A 23904-nucleotide genomic window follows, 5' to 3' on the forward strand; every position below is an offset into this window, starting at 1 on the left:
ATCACAAAATGCCAGAAAACTTTATGGAAATGATTTCTCATTTAGGCTCCTTATTTAGAGTAATGAATTGCTTTTTACCAAAGCTAAATTTAAGTAGGTCATCTGTTAACTGTTGGATGAATAAATGAAGGTTCTCTTCGTAGGACTGGTATGGTTTAAAGATAGGGGTTTTGTTCTACTTTTTTATTTTATTTTATTTTTTGAGACGGGGTCTTGCTCTGTTGCCCAGGCTGGAATACAGTGGTGCAGTCATGGCTCACTGCAGCTTGGATTGCCTGGGCTCAGGCGATCCTCCTGTCTCAGCCTCCTGAGTAGTCGGGACCACAGGCGTGCACCACCACTCCATAGTAATTTTTAAAAATTATTTGTGGAGATGATATCTTACTATGTTGCCTAGACTGGTCTTGTCTGGGCTCAAGTGATCATCCTGCTTTGGCCTCCCAAAGTGCTAGGATTACAAGTGTGAGCCACTGTGCCTGGCCTTTTTTTTTTTTTTTGAGACGGAGTCTTGCTCTGTTGCCCAGGCTGGAGTGCAGGTGCGCAATCTTGGCTCACTGCAAGCTCCGCCTCCCGGGTTCACGCCATTCTCCTGCCTCAGCCTCCCAAGTAGCTGGGACTATAGGCGCCCGCCACCATGCCCAGCTAATTTTTTTTTTTTGTATTTTCAGTAGAGACGGGGTTTCACCGTGTTAGCCAGGATGGTCTTGATCTCCTGACCTCATGATTTGCCCACCTCGGCCTCCCAGAGTGCTAGGATTACAGGTGTGAGCCACCTTTTTTTTTTTTTTTTTAAAAAGCCCGGCCTTTTTTTTTTTTTTTTAATTCCTTCCTGTGACAGATTCTCACCCTGTCACGCAGGCTGGAGTTCAGTGGCACAATCACGGCTCACTGCAGACTTGACCTCCTGGGTTCAAGTGATCCTCCCACCTCCCCCCTCAGCCTCCCAAGTAGCTGGGACTACAGGCGCCTGGCAATTTTTTTTTATTTTTTGTAGAGATGGGGGCCCACCGTGTTGCCCAGGCTGGTCTTGAACTCCTGGGCTCAAGCAGTCCTCCTTCAGCCTCCCAAAGTGTGGGGATTACAGGTGTGAGCCACTGCACCCAGCCCCATTTTACTTCTTTATTCATGGATAACATACATAAAGTGCACTGATAGCAAATGTTTAGCTTGTGGCTTTTTACATAGGTATATGCCTTGTAACCACCACCCAGCTCAAGATACAGAATATTTCCATCTCCCCAGGAGCCTTCCTCGTGGCCTTCTCAAGTCAGTAGCTCCACCTCACCCTGTAATCACCATTCTAACTTCTGTCAGGTTGATTGGTTTTGCCTGTTGAACAAAGTATAAAGCTGTGTGTGACACACAGCTTTTATCTTAATAGTAAGATAAAATTATTCTTACTATTTTATTTTGGAACAGTTTCAAACTTAAGAAACTCTACAAGAATAAGACAGATACCTTCTATTTATCCATCTCCCAGAGACTCCCATTCAGTTTTTGTCCCAATAATGTCCTTTTATAGTGGAGCATCATCCCAGGATCACACGTGGTCCCCAGCTGTCACGTCTTTGTGGTCTCTTTCAATCTGGGACAGCTCCTTGTCTCCCTTTGACTTTTAAGACCATGGCACTTCTGAAGACTATAATCCTGGTCATTTTGTAGAATGTTTTTCAACTTGGGTTTATCTGATGTTTCCTCCCATGAGATCCAGGTTGTGTATTTTCATCCAAACACCACAGATGCTGTGTTCTTTCCATGGCATTCTATCAGATAGCACACAGTGTCTGTTTGTCACGTTGCTGCTGGTGTTAACTTTAATCTCTTCATTAAAATGCTATATTAATGACCAGATATTGTCACTAGTAGCTGCCAGAACGCTTTCAGAAAGAAACATTTATTCTTGACTACTTTCATATGCAGTTGCATAAGGTTTTATTTGCACTGATTTGTGCATGCATGTTTCCTGCCCGCTAAGGTCTTAGTCCTGAAAAAACAATAATAGGTTTAGAGACCTAAGTTATATGGCATATCGTCGTATGTTCTTCATGATTCCTTACTCCATATTCTGTGGTAATTGGCTTCTGGGGTTTGTTCTCATAGTCATAGAAGTTTGGGTTATTTCTTGCTTTTGTTTCTTTTCGGGAGGATATCTATAGAAAGTTCCTTGTTTTTGTTTTGTGTTTTTTTTTGTCTTTTCTTTCTTTTCTTTTTTTTTTTTTTTTTTTTTTAGACAGGGTCTGGCTCGATCACCTAGGCTGGAGTGCAGTGGTGCCATCTTGCCATCTTGGCTTACTGCAGCCTTAATCTCCCAGGCTTAAGCGATCCTCCACCTGAGTCTCCCAAGTAGCTGGGAACACAGGCACATGCCACCGCCATGCCCAGCTAACTTTTTAAATATTTTTGGTAGAGACGGAATGTTGCCCATGTTGCCCAGGCTGGTCTCAAACTCCTGAGCTCAAGCTATCCTCCCGCCTCAGACCCCCAAAGTGCTGGGATTGCAGGTGTGAGCCACCGCACCCAACCTTTTTTTAATTATTATTATTTTATTTTTAAATTATTTTTTTCTAGAAATGGTGTTCTGCTATGTTGCCCAGGCTGGTCATGAACTCCTGCCCCCAAGCAGTCCTCCTGCCTCAGCCTTCCGAAGTGCTGGGATGCAGGTGTGAGCCACTGTGCCTGGCTGATAAAAGGTTTCTAAAATTCATCCTAGTAATGTTTGAGAGCCACTCACAAGGGACTAGGGACATTGAAAGGAATATGAGCCAGGATCTGTATTTGTAGAGTTTACAATCAAGTTTGGTGGAGGCAAACAGGTAAGCAAAGAGTTGAAAAACAATACCAAATGTCTAGGTGGCTTAGAGCCAGGAGTGATTAAATATAGCTGCCAGGGGAGGAGTATGAGGGGAGTGAAGACAGGCGAGGCACCTCTGAGAAGGCTTTCCTGAGCAGGTCACCTCTGAGCTGCTCTGTGAATGCCAGGCAGTCACAGAAGCAAGGTGAGGGAGAACAGGGAACGCTTTTCAGACAGAGGGGCTGTGAGTTCTAGGCCGTGGGGGCCTGAGAGCGGCTGTTAAGGAGCATCAAGTCAGAGGTGAGGAGTGACAGGGCCGTGGGGTAGAACTAGAAAAGTCGGAAGGCAGCAGCGGGGGTCTGGGAGAAAGCATAAGGAAACCATCAGAGGTGTAGTCATATGCCTGCTTAGGATGTAGAATGCTGCTGATGCAGTCTTTCCGGAACGTTATGAGCCTTAATAAATATCAAATGAGCTTCGTCTTGGCTTAATGATGCTGAGAGATGTGTGAATGTTTTGAGTAGACTGTATTTACCAGTTCATAAAGAAGTATTTGCAGCATTACAAGGTGCCTATTGCAGACCAGCAGATGTGGCCTTAGAATCTGGCCTTCGCCCTCAGCGCCCTCACTGATCTTTACTGCCCTTTAAAAAGATTATGCCAAAAATATCAGTCTTCCTCAAAACAAAATACACTATTGGCACCTTCAAAGAATCAAAAGATAACAGGTTTGGAAGATCATTTAGTCCAGGAGTCAGCAAACTATAGCCTGTGGATCAAGTCTTGCCCGAGGCCTTTTTTTGTGCAGTCCAGGAGCTAAGAATGGTTTTTGCATTTTTTTAAGGGTTGTAAAAAAAATAAAATACACAGCAGACTGTTTGAGGCCTGCAGTGCCTTAAAATATTTACTATCTGGCCTTCTTCAGGAAAAGCTTGCCAGACCCTGGTCTTGTCTGACTGCCTGATACAGCAATCCTTTGTACAGTATTACGTGGCAAATAATCATCCAATATATGCTTGAATACTTCTGCTAATGGAGAACTCATTATCTCTCTGATCTATTTCCTGTTTGGACAATTCAAGCTATTAGTAATTTTTAAACTCTGCTGAAATTTATCTTACTATATAGCATCCATCCATTGGCCCTTTGTGGGAAAAGAGAGCTATTATTTCATTTCAACCTTTACTGAGCTCTTAATATGATCCAGGCACTGTGCTCAGTCCTGAAGAAAGATGAGTAAGACATGGTGCTTGTTTCAAGGATCTCCCAGCTATGATTTCTTGGAACCAAAGCAGTTGAGCTGCTAGTCTTTTATCTCTCTCTTTGTCTTCTTGCCATTGGGTTAGGACTTTTTTCTTTAATTATTTTAGTTATTTCTGTATTGTTTTATATACATAATACAAACTTTAAGAGGCAAAAAAGGTCATGCAGTGAAAATAAGTCTCCCCACACTCCTCTCTCCTCACCTCCTAGCAGCTTTCTTGGGAGGCAACCGCCACTGCACATTTCCTGTGGGGATTTGATCTTAAAAAACAAAAGATTTAGATCCATGTGGACAGAAACTTTTGGTAAGTACTCATTCAGTGACATTTTCTGAGCTCCTACTTGTGCTGAGTGTGACTGAGTTTTATATTCATTAAAGTCTGAAATTTGCACCAAGTTTGGGTGGTAGACACAGCCCCAGGGGGATTGTATTGGTTAACCACACACGCTGCTATTTCAGTTTAATCTTGACTGAACTTCTTGGCTACTGCAGGCTTTCTTACACCGCTAGAGTTCTTGCTCATTACAGTGTTGAATCCCTATCAAAACCTTTCCTGTTTAATTGGCAGTGACACAATCCCATTTTGTGTAACTCAGGATGTTTCACATCCTGAAATAGTTTGAAATAAAATTGAAACACACTTACATTGATGCCTATGTTAATTTCTTTCCTTGACTGTGTCTGAATATAATGTTGAAGTGTGATAGAAACAATCCTTTATCTTTCTAAGCTAAGCAGAGGCCGAAGTTTCACTTGCACTGTCCAGGGTTATACAGGCAAGCCTTACTTTTTCAGGAAGTAGGTAATGTTTGGATTTAGATTAGTGACACATGAATAACTCTATCTATGACTCACTTCCCCCCAAATTCCCCTCCGACCATTACTTCTTAAATCTTCCCTTCCAGCTTAAGCGCTGTAGTGATGTTACATAGACGTGTATGTTCCTAAGTGATACCTTTACCATAGATTGTCCTGTTTAGGTATTTCCAGAAGATTCCTCATCATGCTGATGTGGCTTAAGACTTTTCTGTTTTCAGCCTGTCATGGAACGGTTTCAGCAGCTCAACATCAACTATATCCTCTTATGAAATAGGCCCTTGGGTTCTGTTCAGAATTTCCCTAAGGCCAAATAAGTCAGAAAATATTTGAAGGATGTGCCTCTTATGCAAATTACTTTTGTGCAATCATGGCTCACTGCAGCCTCAACCTCCTGGTGGGCTCGAGCTATCTTCCTACCTCAGCTTCCCAAGTTGTTGGGACTACCGGTGCGCCCTGCAATGCCCGGCAAATTTTAAAACTTTTTTTGTAGAAATGGGGTCTCACCATGTTGCCCAGGCTGGTCTCAAACTCCTGGGCTCAAGCGATCCTCCTGCCTCAGCCTCCCAAAGAGTTAGGATTATGGGCATGGACCACTGCACTGGGCCTTTTTTTCTCTCTCTGTAAAAGTAGTTTATTTGTTCTGTTTACAAAGTACAGGGAAGGAATAAGGGCAATACCTGGAACCCCTTTGGTCGCACATCTTCCCAGTCTCTGCTTCTATAAATAACGTTTGTACAACAGCAAACTCATATTGTCCCCATGTGTTTTCTCACATCCTAGTAGCTGCAGTCTATAGTATAGACCGGGTAGGAAATAGATGCCTGATTCACAGGGTAGGGCTCCCCTCAAATTAGTGTTCCAGCTCACTTTTGCTAATATTGAAACAGAAGTAACTAGTTGTTCTTAAAAACTCTCTCATGAACAAGTAGGTCATAGGCAAATTATGTCTGCACAACTCCTAGAATTGTTTCAAATAACTTTATAGAAAGGCAGTGACTAAGGCCCTTTCCTCTTTCCCATCTTTCTAAGTCCCAGGCTGCCTTCATTCAGCACCTGGACTGCCGCCTGGGTCCCCCACATCCCAGCGCGGTGATGGAGGAGGGGCAGGCCAGGCCAAGCATGAGGAATAAGCAGTCTTTACTGGGCTCAGACCAGGAGCCCATGGTCTTGAGGAACTCTGTATTTATCAGTTTTCTTCTCCACGTTCTCTTCCGCCTGTTTCTGCAGCCTCATGGGCTGTTTTTACTTCTGGTGGTGGATCTTGGCCTTCTCATTCCTCTTCTCCTCCAGGTAGCTGTCACTGCCTGGTACTTCCAGCCAACCTCATGAACCAGCCACCCCCAGGTAGGCAGACTTTATTTTAGGCTTCAGACGCACAACCTTGAAGGCACCAGGAACCACTATCTGCAATTAATATACAAAATGTCTGTTATCTTCTCTTTTTTTGAGATAGAGTTTCACCCTTGTCGCCCAGACTGGAGTGCAATGGTGCGATCTCAGCTCACTGCAACCTCTGCCTCCCGGGTTCAAGCAGTTCTCCTGCCTCAGCCTCCCGAGTAGCTGGGATTATAGGCATGCACCACCATGCCCGGCTAATTTTTGTATTTTTAGTGGAGACGGGGTTTCACCATGTTGGTCAGGCTGGTCTTGACCTCCTTACCAAGTGATCCACCCACCTCAGCCTCCAAAGTGCTGGGATTACAGGCGTGAGTCACTTCACCCGGCCATGTCTGTTATCTTTTAAGTAGTCATCGTTAGTCGCTTTTACCCAGCTACCGAAGTGCTGTAGAATAGAGTTTTCTTTTTTGTCTTTGTGATTCTCTGGCACTGGTAAAATTCCATCTTGATGTCCTTAGCAGGTCATCAAAATTATGATGAAAACAAGTTACATTTGTCCTTGAAGAGAAAGTTGTGGATGACTGACATATGTAGGGACTTGATAATCTGTCACACAGAGGATTTTAGATGAAATCCTTTTGTACCACTGTCTGCAACTGTGTTGATTTCCTTCCACATTGGATGATGGCTCTGGCCAGGGCCTTTTTGTTTTGACTGTTGGAGAGGAGGTTAGCTTGTGAATAATTGGTTATTTTTTAGCACGTGTGAGGCTGATGGGCAGTAGAAAGTTCCTGAAAAGAAGTTTCTTCCTTCAAGGCAGTGTAATATAGTGACGAGAACAGGGGCTTTGAAGCTAGCAGACCCGGGTTATCATCTCAGCTCTACCACTTCCTGTGTGACTCTGGGCAAGTTACTTAAGCTCCCAGTGCCTCAGTTTCGTCTTCAGTAAAGTAGGCATAATCTTACCACTGGGGTTGTCAAGGGAATAACATGTAAACTATTTAGTGTAGTGCTTGGTACAGAATGAGCATTTAATAAGAACAGTTACTAATATGACATTACTACTGCTGTTATTTAAATAGTTTTTAACAGTATTATCAAAACAGCAAGCACAGTTCATGGTGGTAAATGCCCTAATGGAAGTGTTCATCTGTCACCATTGAGAAGGGAACTGTTAATATCCACTGACTGTTACTGACAGCTTCATAAGGACCTTGTGAGATGAGAAGTACTTTTCCTGGTAGAGAGGGGAAAGGTTTCCTAGGAACATCAGCCATGCAGAAGATCAGGAAACTAGCAGGCTAAGGCTGCAGCACCTTATTCTCTGTGTAGTAAGGCCAGTAAGCTTTCGTTTGTTTGTTTAAACAAGGGAGCCACCTGTGCAGATCATTCCTGGTGGCAGTTTGTCACCTTGTTTGGAGGAGATGGGCCAAAGGCAGTGACCCGTGAGTATATCACTGCAAGAGCTGAGGTGTGAGATGATGGAGCCTGGCACGTAGCAGCGGGAATGGAGAGAAGGCAGGCAGACCTAGACAGGAAGCATGAAGTTGCATGAGGAGCATGGGCTTCAGAGTGGCGTGAATCTGGAAGCTGAATCCTGGTTCCCCTACTTTCCTAGCTGTATAGCCTTGTGTGAATTTATTTTTTTCCTTCTTTCTTTCTTTTTTTTTTTTTTGGAGACAGAGTCTCGCTCTGTTGCCCAGGCTGGAGTGCAGTGGCACGATCTCCATCTTGGCTCACTGCAACCTCCGCCTCCTGGGTTCAAACAATTCTCCTGCGTCAGCCTCCCAAATAGCTGGGATTACAGGCGTGCACCACCACACCTGGGTAATTTTTGTATTTTTCGTAGAGATGGGGTTTCACCATGTTTGTCAGGCTGGTCTCGAGCTCTTAACCTCAGGTGATCTGCCCGCCTTGGCCTCCCAAAGTGCTAGGATTACAGGCGTGAGCCACCACACCCAGCCTCCTTGTGTGAATTTCTTACTTCTTGGAACCTCAGTTTCTTCCTCTATAAAATTGGAGCTATTCCTTCTTAGGGCTTCTGAGAGAATTGAATTCAATTGAACAACCCTTGCTGCTGTGCCTAGTTTTGGTCTGTGTTCAGTAATTGTTAACCTTCATCTCATTCCAGAGGACTGTTTAAGGTTGAGCTTCTAGGAATTAGTGCTTTACTGCATTGAGAGAGAGAAAAATTGAAGATGACTTTGAAATTTCTTCCTTGAATTAAGGTGATACTATTAAGCAAACTAGGAAATACAGAGAAAGGGGCAGAATTTAGGGAAAATATATGTTGAATTTTGGATTTGTTGAATTTGAGATTCTGAGGAATCTAAGTCCTGGCTTTAAAGGACACTTAAATATATGTTTAGAGGTTAGAGCTAGAAGTACAGTCCTGAGATTCATTGGCATATAGACAGAATTTGTTGTAGAAAGTGAATGATTTGGCCGGGTGTGGTGGTGGCTCACGCCTGTAATCCCAGCACTTTAGGAGGCCAAGGCGAGCAGATTGCTTGAGGTCAGGAGTTTGAGACCAGCCTGGCTAACATGGTGAAACCCCGTCTCTCCCAAAAATATAAAAAATTAGCCGGGTGCGGTGGTGCATGCCTGTAATCCCAGCTACTCAAGAGGCTGAGGCAGGAGAATCACTTGAACCCGGGAGGTGAAAGTTGCAGTGAGCCGAGATCGTGCCACTACACTCCAGCCTGGATGACAGAATGAGACTCTGTCTCAAAAAAAAAAAAAAAAAAAAAAGAAAGAAAGTGAATGACTGGCCGGGCGGGGTGGCTCACATCTGTAATCCCAGCACTTTGGTACATCAAGGCAGGCGGATCACTTGAGGTCAGGAGTTTGAGACTAGCCTGACCAATGTAGCGAAACCTGTCTCTACTGAAAAATACAAAACATTAGGGCCAGGCGTGGTGGCTCACGCCTGTAATCCCAGCTACTTGGGAGTCTGAGGCAGGAGAATCACGTGAACCCAGGAGGCAGAGGTTGCAGTGAGCCGAGATCATGCCACTGCACTCCAGCCTGGGCAACAGAGCAAGACTCCGTATCGAGAGAAAAAAAAAAAAACATTAGCCGGGCATGGTGACACACACCTGTAGTCCCAGCTACTTGGGAGGCTGAGGCAGGAGAATCACTTGAACCTGGGATGCCGAGGTTGCTGTGAGCTGAAATTGCACCATTGCACTCCAGCCTGGGCGACAGAGCAGGACTCCGTCTCAAAAAAAAAAAAGAAAGAAAGAAAATGAATGACTGAGGAGGAGAGGGCTGAGCATGGAAGCCTTCAAAAACCAACAGTAGAAGAAAACGCTAGCTGTATTGTAGAGGAAAAGAGGGAAAGGGAGAGATTAGAGGCCCAGGAAACAACAGGAGGCTGTGAGAGTGTTTCTACACGTGTGCCTCAAATCCTCAAATCACCTGTTTTCTTTTTATTTTATTTTATTTTTTTTTGAAATGGAGTTTTGCTCTTGTTGCCCAGGCTGGAGTGCAACTGCAACCTCCGCCTCCCAGGTTCAAGAGATTCTCGTGCCTCAGCCTCCCAAGTAGCTGGGATTACAGGTGCACTCCACTACACCCGGCTAATTTTTTTTATTTTTAGTAGAGATGGGGGTTTCACCATATTGGCTAGGCTGGTCCTGAACTCCTAACCTCAGGCGATCCCCCACTTTGGCCTCTCAAAGTACTAGGATTACAGGCGTGAGCCACTGAGCCTGGCCAAATCACCTGTTTTCCATTGGGCAAAATTATAAAAATTCTTTCAAACAATTAAAAGCCAAAAAATATTTAATAGGAGTTGAGGGTGCATTCAAATACATTTGAGGTGATTTTGAGGTGGGGCCTCCAAAAATAAGTGCCAGTGACCTAGGCATCAAAATAGCCCCAAACCTACAGCAGCATCACCTGAGGCACTAGGCAAACTCCAGACTCCTGGCCTCCATCACTATCCCTTCTCTTATCGAATCTTCTTTCCTCCACAGGAAGTGGGAGTGAGACCCAGGCATCCTCATTTTTTAATAAGTGCTCAAAGGCCGGGAGCAGTGGCTCACACTTGTAATCTCAGCACTTTAGGAGGCCTGGGTGGGCAGATCACATGGTCAGGAGTTCGAGACCAGCCTGGCCAACATAGTGAAACCACATCTCTACTAAAAAACAAAAATTAGCCGGGCATGGTGGTGCACACCTGTAGTCCCAGCTACTCAGGAGGCTTAGGCAGGAGAATTGCTTGAACCAAGGAGGTGGAGGTTGCAGTGAGCTGAGATTGTGGCACTGCACTCCAGCCTCGGCAACAGAGCAAGACTCTGTCTCAAAGAAAAAAATAAATAAATATGTGCTCAAGATGGTGAATGTTTGAAAACGCTTGGTCAGGCACTGTCTGGGGTGTGATGCTGCAAGCCATACTGAGGCAGTGGAGAATTTTAGGGACAGTGATGTGTTGTCTTTTGTGATCAATGAAGCTTATCAATTATATAGAAAAATAATTATTATAATTCCCACCTCATTCCTTCTGTTTGCTTTTCAGTTTTTTTAAGCCCTTGTTGTGAGTCTTTCATTCATTCAAAATTGGATTTCTGTTGCCAAAACATCTTTTTAAATGTGGAAAGCATATTCAGCCTGTTGAAAAACAACAACAAACCACCCATTAGGAATCCAATGGCAGACTAACCTGCCCCACTGGAACTTGCTAGGGACACAGTCAGTTACTCCCCTCTGGTGATTCTGCCTTTTATAGCCTGTTCTCTTTTAAGCAATCTACAATGAAATTGCGTTTTAGAAAGCCACCACCGCACTCCTTTTAAACATTAAATACAATGGCATTGACCAGTCATTTTCTTTGATTCCTAGTGTCCATTCATCATTACTCTTCTCAAAGTTTTTTACTGCTTAGAGTTGGTAGATATATGTACTGTCCTGGTGGTCCAACTACAGCTTTCTTTGTTTTACTGGTTCTATTTCTTTCTTTTCTTTCTTTCTTTTTTTTTTTTTTTTTTGAGATGGAGTTTCGCTCTTGTTGCCCAGGCTGGAGTGCAATGGCACAATCTCGGCTCACTGCAACCTCTGTCTCCTGCAGTTCTCCTGCCTCAGCCTCCCAAGTAGCTGGGATTACAGGCGTGTGCCACCACACCCAGCTAATTTTTTGTATTTTTGGTAGAGACGGGGTTTCACCATTTTGGTCAGGCTGGTCTCAAACTCCTGACCTCAGGTGATCCACCCGCCTTGGCCTCCCAAAGTGCTGGGATTACAGGCGTGAGCCACCGCGCCGGGCCTACTGGTTCTGTTTCTTTTTACTCCCTAACTGCGGACATTCTCTAGGACTTTGTGGGGCTTTTCTTTCTCTGAGTAACTTCTAAGAACTGATCATTGTCACCTGTGTTAGCTGTTCTCTCAGTATCCATGTCCAGTCTTCTTGGCTTATCTTTGCCCTGCTGTTGTCCACAGCTGAAAATGTCTTTCATTATTACTCTTCTGAAACTTGCTTTGCCTCTCAAGGGTCTTCTCTTTCACTCAAGCTGCCATTCTCCTAGCCATTTGTGGCTTGACACCCCAAGAGCTTTATTCTCTCTTTTCATTTCTTGAGTCCACCAAGATACCAAGTTAGGTCACCTTTTATTTTAAATCAGCCCCAACGAGGGTCCCCTCCTTTTCACTTTTACTCCTCTGCTCTAATCCAGGTCTTCATAAATTTTTGGGCTTTTAGCTGATTTCCCTGCCTGCCTCTTTCAAAGCCCTTTACCCACTGCAGAATCATATTTACCATGCAGGACTGCCACTGGCTTCCTCCTCCGAAATTCGTTAGCCTCACATTTGAGGCTTCTCCATAGGTGTTCACCCATGTCACCTGCTCAGCTCTGTGTGTGCTGCTCCTGCACAGCACAAACCCTCCACATGAGGACAGATGGTTTCACGTGTCCCTATTTCTGCCATGAGTATTCCTCTGCTCTTCTTGTTCCTTCTGCCCTCCCCCCATCTTCCCCCACCCCTTACCCATCCTTTTCAACATCACTCAGTGCCCATCTGCTTCACGGTGTCTTTCCCAGGGCTCTGCCCCACATTCATCCCATTCTTCTTGATTTGAATACCTTTTATGTAGGAGCACTAACTTTGTATTTCATTATACAGTTTCTATCAATCCAAAGCTCCTTATCTCTAATTCTAAATCCAACAAGTTTGGAAAACTGAAAGCTTTTTAATAGTCTTGGCACAAAACTCAAGCAAAACCTCCCTGAGTAGATATGAGCTGTTTTTAAAAAATATATCCCATTTGGCCAGGTGCAGTGGCTCATGCCTGTAATCGCAGCACTTTGGGAGGCCAGGGTGGAAGGATCACAAATCCAAGAGCTCGAGACCAGCCTGGGTGACATGACAAGACCTGGTTTCTACTGAAAATACAGAAAAATTAGCCAGTCACGGTAGCCCATGCCTGTAGTCTCAGCCACTCGGGAGGCTGAGGTGGGAGGATTGTTTGAGCTTGGGAGGCTGAGGTTGCAGTGAGCTGAGATTGTGCCACTGTACTGTAGCCTGGGCAGCAGAGCGTGACCCTGTAAATGTATCCCATTTACAGTGACTGTTCATATGTTCTGCTGCAGAAATACTTGTATGTCTGGTTGTGGGGTAATTGGACAGAATGGAAAGTGAAGGGACCTTATCAATTTGCTTTTTGGAGCTGCCAGATTTCTTTAGTATTGTCCTTCTCAAACTGGGGTATGTTACCCCTGAGAGTATGGAGGGATTATAGAAAGTTACAGTATACGTATGCATGATTGCCAGGAAGGTCAAATTTATTAGATGATTTGAAGGGGGAAATGAAATAATAAAATATATATCATGGCACAAAATACAAAATTTCCATGCATTGAAAAGATAAAATATGAGATTTCAAAGAAATTTAGGCACTGTGGGAGGTGGGGAGAAACGTATCCTCATTATCTGCTTCAGCTAGAGGTGTTAAAGCACTGCTCTCAGACAGAATTCTGACAGTTTGGGTTGTTGCATTTCTGAGTGGCTGGATTTAGGATTTTGTACTTGCAGAGTTCTCCAGGACCACACAAGATGGCAAAAACTTCTGAGACAGTGTCTGTGTCGAAGAAGGAATAACAGTCGTGCATCAGTCAGACTGACTCAAGGAAGGAAGAAGCATAAACATTAAGGCCACAAAGGTTACTTAGAAAAATCACTGTGTCATCGGTGAAACCCTGTCTCTACCAAAAATACAAAAAATTAGCTGGGCGTGGTGGCATGCGCCTGTAGTCCCAGCTACTTGGGAGGCTGAGGCAGGAGAATTGCTTGAACCCGGGAGGCGGAGGTTGTAGTGAGCCGAGATTGCACCACTGCACTCCAGTGCAACAGAGTGAGACTCCATCTCAATTAAAAAAAAAAAAAAATCACTGTGTCATGAGGAGAATCAGCTTGACAACACAGGCCAATTAGGATGGTTTTCAAAGTTGTGTCTTAAGTGAAATAAGCCAGTCACAAAAACACAAATACTGTATGATGCCATTTACATGAAGTAGTCAAACCTGTATAGACAGAAAGTAGAATGGTGGGTGCAAGGTCCTGGGGGTAAGGAAATGGGGAGTTATTGTTTAAAGAGTATAGAGTTCCAGTTTTGCAAGATGAAAAAGTTCTGGAGATCTGTTTCACAACATTGTGATTATACTTAATATCACCTAACTGTATACCTCAAAATAATCAAGATGGTAAAGTATATGTTATGTGTTTCTTACCACAATCCAAAAAGAAGTTGTGTCTCAAGGTAGCCTGTAAACATCTCATTACTTTTTGTTTGTTTGAATTAAACTTTATTACAAATGTTCTTTCTCACCAGGTTTTGCATGGATATGTTATTTTGCTGTGTTCTGTTTTGTTTTTTTTGTAGGCAAGAAATAATGGCGGCAGCTACGGGGGATCCTGGACTCTCTAAACTGCAGTTTGCCCCCTTTAGTAGTGCCTTGGATGTTGGGTTTTGGCATGAGTTGACCCAGAAGAAGCTGAACGAGTATCGGCTGGATGAAGCTCCCAAGGACATTAAGGGTTATTACTACAATGGTAGGTGATTGTAAATTTCATTTTCCATCATCTTCTGTTATCCTCACGGTCCTCCAGTATAGTGTCAGCTTTCCTTTAGAAAGAGACAGCCTTGTCTTTTATAATCAGTGCTCTTCACTAGTTTCTATTTTACTTCCCGACTTTTTGATCCCAGTTCATTTTCATTTATTTTCTCTTGTTGTGGGGAAAAAGAAAGAGAGTAGTGAAACTCAAATTATTAATCCAAATAATACCCATTACTTAGCATTGCTGTGGGAAGAGATTGGAAATATTTTTTCCATTGAATCTTTTTTATATTCTTGGCAAATGTCTCATATTCACAAGAGCTCTGTCACATTCTGCCATTTATCTATCCATACATATATTATCTATGTAGCATAGATAATCAGAAATTGGATGGGGCGCCTTGGGCTCAACAAAGAGAAGAAAACTATTCATAAGCATTTTTGTTATGAACGCTGCTATTTCTGACTTGTCATTGAAAATGTGATAATGCTTCTGTCCAGGTGACTCTGCTGGGCTGCCAGCTCGCTTAACATTGGAGTTCAGTGCTTTTGACATGTGAGTATTTATTTGTTCAAAATCTGAAGTAAAGAATACTACTTTTGGCAAGGAATAAGCATGCTTACCTCCCTCATAGGTGGACCACAGGAGGACTAGGGATGTTCCCGGTGAGCAGAGTCAGCCCCCCTCATGATTCTCTTATACCTCCCATAGAGATGAGTGCTAGATACTTAGGTCTGCCTGGTTAATTTTTCACCACCTATTTATCAGAGTCAATTAGGTGCCAGGTGCCATCTAGATTGATTGAGACATAGATAATATCCCTCTTGATTTTGATTGTAGTTAATATTTTGTGTTCTTTTCTTGATACCTCTCTTGATTCACTCCTTTAGTCCATGGGCATTGTCCATGGGCATTGATCAATGAATGTTTATTAGTCTACTTCTGTATACAAGCCACTGTGCAAGGCATTATAGTGCTATACAAAGGAATATGATAGATATATCCTTGAAGAATTTTTTTAAATCTGCTTGGGAGCTGTGGGGAGTTGCTGGAGAGAAGAGACACACTTTTTTTTTTTTGAGACAGGATCTCACTCTGTTACCCAGGCTGGAGTGTAGTAGTACAATCTCAGCCCACTGCAACCTCTGCCTCCTGAGTTCAAGCTTTTCTCGTGCCTTAGCCTCCCAAGTAGCTGGGACTACAAGCTCACGCCATCATGCCTGGCTAATTTTTGTATTTTTTTGGTAGAGACAGTGTTTCACCATATTTGCCAGGCAGATCTTGAACTCCTGACTTCAAGTGATTCGCCTGCCTTGGCCTCCCAAAGTGCTGCTGGGATTACACGATCGAGCCACCACACCCAGCCAAGAGACACATTTATTGAGCACTTAATTAGGCATTTTCATAAACATCTGTTCTTTCAGACTCGCCAGGTGTGATTTTTCTCTCTTTTTTCAGATGAGGAAAGCATGGGATGAAAGGTAAAAATGGCTTGCCCAGGGTCACACCTGGCCAAATTTAGAAAGCAGGGGTGAGAGAAAAAAATGTATTTATAAATGTATTTCTGAAACACAGTATCAGTAGCTACAGGGATTTTGCTATCTTCTACAGAAATAGAGAAACCAGGAGGGGGATACAAATTTAGGAGGAGACAAGTTTGGTTTAGAATATGTTGAGTTTGAGATGACAGTGTCTGCTAGAAATGTCCAGGAGGAACTGGAGTCGGGGAGAAAGGATCAGACTAGATTTGGGAGACATCCAGGTAGAGGAGAAAGAGAATAAAGATAGTCTCCAACTTATGGTGGTTTAATGACTTTCTGACTTTACGATGGTGAGAAAGCGATACACATTCAGTGGAAATTATACTTTGTGGACCCATACAGCCATTCGGTTTTTCACTTTCAGTACAGTATTCAATAAATTACCTGAGATATTCAACACTGTATTATGGAACAGGCTTTGTGTTAAGATGATTTTGCCCAACTCTAGGCTAATGTAAGTGTTCTGGGCACGTTTAAGGGAGGCTAGACTAAGCTATGTCTGGCAGGTTAGACGTATTAAATAGAGTTTTGATTTATGATATTTTTTTCAATTTATGATGAGTTTATCAGGACATGGTAAGTTGAGGAGCATCTGTATAGTATAAGAACAAAAGGCGCGAACAGTGAATGGCTCTAATTAGGGAGGTGAAAGATGATACAGAACTAGCGAAGGACACAGGGGTTGTCAGAGGAAAACCAGAAAAGTGTTACAGAAACCAAAGAAGGCAATGCTTTCTGGAGGGAAAGAGAAACTAACAGTGTCAGAAGCACAGAGGTCAATGCGAGGGCCACTGTGTTTGTTGATTAAGTCATTGTGGTCCTTAAGAATTCAGTTTGAGAGAGAGGGTGGAGCTGAAACCAAGATGAGGGCCTTTAAGATTATTGAGAATTGAAAAAGGCTACAGTGTTTTTTCTGCTTTATTGTACCTCAGCAGTATCAAGATGGGGAATTTTAGGAAGGTGAAGGAGTCTTATAGGTCTTTCTGGCTTTTGAAAGTGGCAATGGTCAACTATTAGGATATTTAAAATAAAGTGTCCCTAGAATTTTTTTTAATCTCAGAAAATCAATACTTTTTTTCCCTTTATCTCAATCCAGTTGCAAAATTTGAAAGCACGATGTACATCCACAATGATGTTAGTATTTGTATCTTTAAAAATGTATGTGTTGGTGTTTCTTGTTCCCTTCGGAGCTTTCTTGCTCCATCGTAAACTGCTTGTGGTTACCTGTCAAAAGAAATAAAATCCTTATAATCTCTCTCTTGTTTTGGCAAACTAACTTATTTTGGAGCCAGTAAGATATGACAAGGAAAATACTGGAAATGTACAAGCATTAAATTGTCTGAAGATGGTACGGGGGAGCATCAACAGTCTGTTTTGTGTAATCTGGAGAGCCTCATATTTATCTCAGACTAACCTCACTCCTACCCTTATCCTTCTACTGGACTGTTTGTTTTATAAGGTTTTAATAATTTTATTCTTTAGAATAATTAATTAGAAAAATGCAGTTCACAGAAGTTAGGTTTGAACTTACTACAAAATGTGAGCATCTTAAACTTAATTAATCTAAAAATTTTGGTTGAAGGAGATAAGAAAATCTGTGATCCTGCAGCTATGACTTTCACACAAATTGCTCATTTTCACTCATCATATTTTTTCTTTAGCCGTTGAATACCCTCAGTGTGCAAGGCACTGTGGTAGACAGTGGGAAGTGAACAGAAATAAGATGTGGTCCCCATTGTGTGAAAATAGCCCTGGATTCAAAGTTTGAAGATTTGGAATCTATGGCTAATTAACTGTGCTACTTCAATAAGCTCTTTTAGTTTTCTCAGCTTTTGTTTCCTCATCTTTAAAATGGGTTCTTGCTTTCTAATGTTCTTTCCAGTTTTAAAAGTCTGTCACTTTCTGAGTCCCTATTAGGATGGCAGAGAAGTTTAATGAAAGTGCTTGGGACTTCTCAGAAGGCCTGATTTCTTTGTTCCAAATTATTTTCTTTATTATTACCCCATTTTAGTTTTGATTGCTGTATATCTGCATGGGTTGGTAGAGAAAGTCTTTATGAATTTATTTATCAAAGAAGGAATATCTACAATGTGCAGATGTATGTGTGTTAGGAATACAAAGACTTATGAAATATGTTCTCCAGAGCTCCTCTACTGTATGAGAGAGAGAAGTAGAAGGCAAATATTTGCATTATAGTGTGCTCAGTGCTGTAATAAGCATGGAGAGGTAATCATTATTTCAGGAAAACTTATTGATTGCTTCCTCTGTGTCTTGATAACAGAATGTGCTAGGTGCTGGGCATACAGACAGGAATGACATACAGTTGAATAGCTAACAATCCCAGTACTCACTGATAGATGTCAAGAGTATCTCAGCTTTGCATAGCACTGGATAAGTCTCTTCTACTCTGTGCCCCTGGTAGTCTTATGGATCTCTAAGGATCCTGTTCTCTGAATTGTATTAGACGAATTGTCAGTCAAGTAGTATTTTATCAGGCACCAACTGTCTTAAACTGGAATATGCTGTCTTGAGTTAGGGTATCCTGCTGAATCAGACCCAAAAATGTAAGGGCCCAAACACTAAGAAGTTCATTTCTTGCTCATCAAATAGCCCAGGGCTGCTGGTCCAGTCTTCTTCCATGTTGTGGCTCCATGATCCCTGAGGACTTTGCATTGTGTGCTGATTAAGACAGTTGTCACTTTCAGGTAACAACAGATTAATGAGGAAAGACAGCCAAGGTGCAAATAGGTGGAAGAGACACACCTAGTCTCTTAAAGGCCCTGGCGGGAAGGGACAGGCATCACTCCACTCAGATTCTACTGAGGAGAACTCGTGGCCTCACTTGTCTTGCAAAGAAGACTGGGAAGCGTGAAACCCAGCTAAAACGTTATGTGTGCTTTCTGTTTCTGTTGACAAGGAGGAAAATAGATTTTGATTGACAATCTCTATACCTATGTGAAGCTGAGAAAAAAAAAGAATTTTCCGCCGGGCGTGGTGGCTCACGCCTGTAATCCCAGCACTTTGGGAGGCTGAGGCAGGCGGATCACGAGGTCAGGAGATCAAGACCATCCTGGCTAACATGGTGAAACCGCGTCTCTACTAAAAACACAAAAAATTAGCCGGGCGTGGTGGCGGGCGCCTGTAGTCCCAGCTGCTTGAGAGGCTGAGGCAGGAGAATGGCGTGAACCCGGGAGGCGGAGCTTGCAGTGAGCTGAGATCCTGCCACTGCACTCCGGCCTGGGCGACAGAGCGAGACTCTGTCTCTAAAAAAAAAAAAGAGTTTTCCTTTCTCTGGGCCTCAAATGATCAACATTTGAATGAAGAACATTTCTGTGGGTTTCTTTCCCTTGAGGAATATTTGTCTTTATTCATAAGAAATTTTCTTTTCGGCCGGGCGCGGTGGCTCACGCCTGTAATCCCAGCACTTTGGGAGGCCGAGGCGGGTGGGTCACGAGGTCAGGGATCGAGACCATCCTGGTTAACACGGTGAAACCCCGTCTCTACTAAAAATGCAAAAAAACAAAACAAAACAAAACAAAACAAAACAAAAAATCAAAAATTAGCCAGGCGTGGTGGCAGGCGCCTGTAGTCCCAGCTACTCGGGAGGCTGAGGCAGGAGAAAGGCGTGAACCTGGGAGGCGGAGCTTGCAGTAAGCCGAGATCGCACGACTGCACTCCAGCCTGGGTGACAGAGTGAGACTCCGTCTCAAAAAGAAAAAAATGTTTTTCTTTTCTATGCCTCAAGTTGGACCTAATTAGAGAAATAGAAGGCATAATTCTTGCCCTCAAAGAACTGAAAAGGTAGTGAAGGAAGTAGGAGTCTTAGGCACACTCGTGTGTGGGGCAGAGGCTGTGTCTTTCTTATTCTCTGCTGTATCACCAGCACCCAACACAGATCTGGGGTGTACTATTTGCTCAATAACTGCCTAATTGAATTACAAGCGGTCTAAGCGCATGGCTGTCAAAATGACATGTGGTGTGGTTGATGGAAAGACACCAGTGGACTGTGTTAGAGGATGTTACAAACAGAAACTCTGCGATTGCTAGGGAAGTCAGGAGATGACAAAGAAGCATGACCCCCAACTGACTGTGACTTTCTGGGTTCCCAGCGTTCCCTGTGGGCATGTGAAGCTGTGTGCGAAGTAGATTCCTCCAGGTATGATGAGCACAGGTGCTCTTCCAGAGGATTTATTCCGTTCTGACCACCTGCCTGCCTGTTGGCCAAGTGTAAATAACTGGTGCAACACAGCCCCAGCACTTTCCTGAGTCATCACTGTGAGACTGAATGAAGTGAAGGCCAAGTGTCTAGCTGTAATGTCCCCAAAGCAGGTCCAGTCTTCCGGCCTTTGTGAGATCCATTTTTACTAGGTTAGTATACACATTATCGCAAGTTCACTGTTGGCCTTAGTATGTGGAGAAAATTTCTAATTTGAATTCTTTTTAGCAGCTATGTTGAGATATAATTCACATACCATAAAATTCACCCCTTAGTTTAAAGGGGTACAATTCAGTGGTTTTTAGTAGATTCATAGAGTTGTGCTGCCATTACTATTAATTCCAGAACATTTCCGTCTCCCAAAAAAGACACCCTTAGCAATTACTCTCCATCCCCCCTCCTCCATACTCACCAGCCCTAGCCAACCATAACTCTACTTTCTGTCTCTGAGGATTTGCCTATTCTGCATATTTCATGTAAGTGGAACCATAGGAAACTAAACTAGGAAGTGTCAGAACCAAGATTTGAACTAAATTCTCTTGTCTCCAAGTCTCAGGCTCCTTCCCTGTCATTATCACTTTTTAAATTCATTTTCCTGCCACCTCCCATGGTGGAACTTTAGTCATGAAAGATGCTTCTCCTTTGAAGCTTCCGATTGTCCTGGCTAATTAACTTGCATAAGTGCTGATGCTCCTAGGAGCCTAGCCGTTTTGCAGTTGCTTGAGTTCTTGGTATGCAGTTTTCTCCTTTCACAGAATGAGGCTTTGGTATGGCTCTCACACACCTGGGAAGTTTGGGAAGAAGGGTACCTTCCTCTTCTGTGCTTGTGTCCAAATTAGATCATGGCATCCTTCCTTCTGTTTCCACATCCTGTTTCAGCAGTAATTTCATATAGCCAAGTCTGAATGTAGAAGGCCTAGTTTACCAACTGCTCTGCTTTCTTTGCCTTCCCTCTGGGCTTAATCTTTTCCCTTTGTGATTTCTCTCTCTTCAAGACCAGCTTGGATGTCCTCATCTCACCTGGATGAAAAATATTCTTTTATTGGAGGAGCATGGTGACAAACAACTTGTGATTTGCTGACTCATACCTCCCAAGAGAAGGTTCTGGCCATTGAAAGCTAGCTCTCCCTGAGGACTTGGCATTTGAGCCTGATAGACGGCATTTGACAGAGCCATGTCATTCATTGCACCCCTTCATACCTGTTCTAGGTTTAGATTTCTACTCCTTCAGCCCCATAAACCCAATTTTACATGGACTTTAAATGAAAAGACATAGGTTCTTCTAAACTATGCAGCTGTCATCAGTGCAGTCAGTGAAAAGGCATTCTGTCTGCATTAGCTGCGACAACATTAGTAGGCTACTAATGAAATGAATATTTTCATTTAACATCTGTAAACTCTGAAATGCAAGTTAATCATTTCAGAGAAGAGACCAGATTTGTCCACATCTGAATTCGTATTCAGAATCAACTCCTCTTCTCTTCTCCTGACTTTGCTTACTCTGAGGACTGTGAGGCCTTTGGGGGCAATGTAGAGTGTGTAAACCTGGTGGCACGGCAGATTGACAGGTAGCCCAGGTGTGAGACATTTTGTCTGCAGACAACCGTCAGGGGCTTGCCCAGCAGCAGTTTTGTGCAGAGCCCTGTTTGGGGTGGGCTAGGTTGTGGGGCAGTCAGGAGAACACGTACTTTCTATCCTCAAGGAGCCTAGTGTCCTCCAGCTGGGTGGGTATGACTGTAGTTCTTGAAAATGCTAGAAAATATTATGCTGAGTTTTATGTGCCAACTCTTAGCAGAGAAAGTGGAGATAGCTTTCCGGAAGAGGAGAGATTGATTGGAGCAGAACCTTGAAGCCTGGGAGGGTCTGAGAGGTGGCGTAGGCACAGCACAGTACCTTGGACTCAGCTAGTTCTGGTTTTAGATTCAAGCTCTGCCTATTATTATGTGACCTTAGGCAAGTTGCTTAAACCTTTAAATGGGGGAAAAGAGCTGTTATGAGAATTCAAACTGTGCACAGCTCAACAAACAATATTTCCCTCAGGTTAAAGATGGGAAAGAAGAACAAATAGGAAATGAACTTCTCTTTGGGGGACAGTAGAAGAACAGCATCCTGATAGGTTAGAGTATAGGGAATATATAGGCTTTTAGGGGGGAATGGTGCCTGTTTTTTAGTTCTTGAGTGATGATATTCATCTTTTTCCAAGAAAACATACAGTTAATCTTCTGTTTGCCCTGCAGAGCAATACCCTTTTTATCCCACTACAGTGGTGGTTGACTTGTCTCTCCCTGGCTGAGTCCCAGCTGTGCCTGGCTAACCGTGTTTCTCTTGTATCTAGGAGTGCTCCCACCCCAGCCCGTTGCTGCCCAGCTATTGGAACACTGTATAACACCAACACACTCGAGTCTTTCAAGACTGCAGATAAGAAGCTCCTTTTGGAACAAGCAGCAAATGAGGTTAGCTGTGAAAACGTGATGTATGTGTCATATTTCCTGTGGTCCTGGCAGGTGCAGTGTTTGTGATCAGGCACATGGGTCTGCTGCAGAAACTGGCATATGAAGGGAACTTAAAGACACTTGTGGGCTTTGGTATATTTCTCCAGAGAGAATACTCCCAGCAGTCTCCTTCTGTATTGGCAGGAAGGTCAGGGAGAGGACATCCAGGCTCTCACCTGGGATAGGCTGGAAATAACATGGCAGGGCAGCGGTTAAGTAATCAGTTTGCTGCTCATCTCCAGCCAGCATTTTGAAGCAGCCAGACCTCTGAGAGTTGTGTTCCTGTGGCTGAATGCCTCTAGGCACTCTGTTTATTGTGCCTTGGAGAGGCTTGGCAATCCTATGCACCATGGCGGTAGAGGAGATTATCATGTAGTCTCTCCAGTGTCTTCACTTATCTAATCTACTGCATCTGATTTTCAAGGCCTCTGTGGCCTGGCCCTGTTGTCCTCTTTTCCTTTCTGACCTCTTTACTCTTGCCCTTGCATTCTCTGAGTCTGTCATAGCAAATCACATGTAATTCCTTCCACCTACTTTCTGTTCTGTCCTCTCTCCTTGGGAATACAATATCCTCTCTGCCTGGAATGTCTTTCCTTTGCTTCTTTACATTGGAGTTAGTGAGAGGAATTAAAATGGGAGGTAGGGCCGGTTTATCCCAATCCTGTCTAACTGCTGTAATCAAGGAGTCTTTATACCAGTCTTTATCACGACATGAATCTTGTTGGTGTGGGTGCAGTGGTCAGGTCCTGAGGCAGGCTTCCCTGTGACTCAGGAGAGGATGGTCGTTTTTCTTGACCTGTGGCTTGACTGCTCCTGGGCCTCCTGCTTTGGCTGCACATTTAAAAGGGAGTTTCCAAAGAATTGGGTCAGGCCTTAATCATCTTGGAAAAAAGCAGGTTCCGCCCCCACAGGAATATCCCACCCCTCAACTGGGGCCCAGAATTCTCCTAGCAGCTTCTGCCTCATGCCCCCTCGGCTTACCGGAAACTGGGGGCCTCTCTTCAGTGGTCCAGCTCCTCCAAGGCCAGTATGTCAGTAGCAGGAACTTACTTCTGCTTACTTATTTCCCTCTTCCACCCATACTTAGGGAATGATTCTTATTAGTGCAACTGTTTTGTCTTGCTTAGTAACAGCAAGTTTAGCTACGAATCTTAGCTACAAAAACATCTTGTGATCCACAGCTGCTGACCAGCACCAGCGTTTGCTCCTAGTCTCAGTACTTGCTGAGTATACATAAATTTGAAGTTTGTTCTTCTTTCTTCATCTCTCAGGGCAAGATAATCTCAAATAAAACTTCAAGAAACCTCTATGTGTATTTCACAGCATTTCCTTTGAGAGCCCCTCCCAGGCTCTTTACTCTCCCCGTTCCCCAGCAGAGTCTGCAGAGAATT

At 43.5% G+C, this 23904-nt stretch overlaps 1 protein-coding gene across 25 annotated transcripts in view; it reads left to right on the forward strand.

Moving 5' to 3' along the window:
* The window catches only part of ATG7 (autophagy related 7), a 283351-nt gene that overhangs the window by 12405 nt on the left and 247042 nt on the right, over positions 1-23904 (forward strand). For 19 of the 25 annotated variants that reach the window (XM_016940476.4, XM_016940479.4, XM_024355330.3 and 16 more), the window contains 3 exons: positions 14089-14258; positions 14765-14819; positions 22357-22474. In XM_016940476.4, coding sequence (XP_016795965.2) covers positions 14099-14258; positions 14765-14819; positions 22357-22474 — 333 coding nt within the window. In that variant the 5' untranslated portion in view covers positions 14089-14098. Of the gene's footprint in view, positions 1-14088; positions 14259-14764; positions 14820-19914; positions 20174-22356; positions 22475-23904 lie in introns of those variants that run through there. The other 6 variants (XM_063806606.1, XM_063806603.1, XM_063806605.1 and 3 more) reach the window with 2 other exon arrangements.

This window comes from Pan troglodytes, chromosome 2 (assembly GCF_028858775.2).
Source record: "Pan troglodytes isolate AG18354 chromosome 2, NHGRI_mPanTro3-v2.0_pri, whole genome shotgun sequence".
Lineage (NCBI taxonomy): Eukaryota > Metazoa > Chordata > Mammalia > Primates > Hominidae > Pan > Pan troglodytes.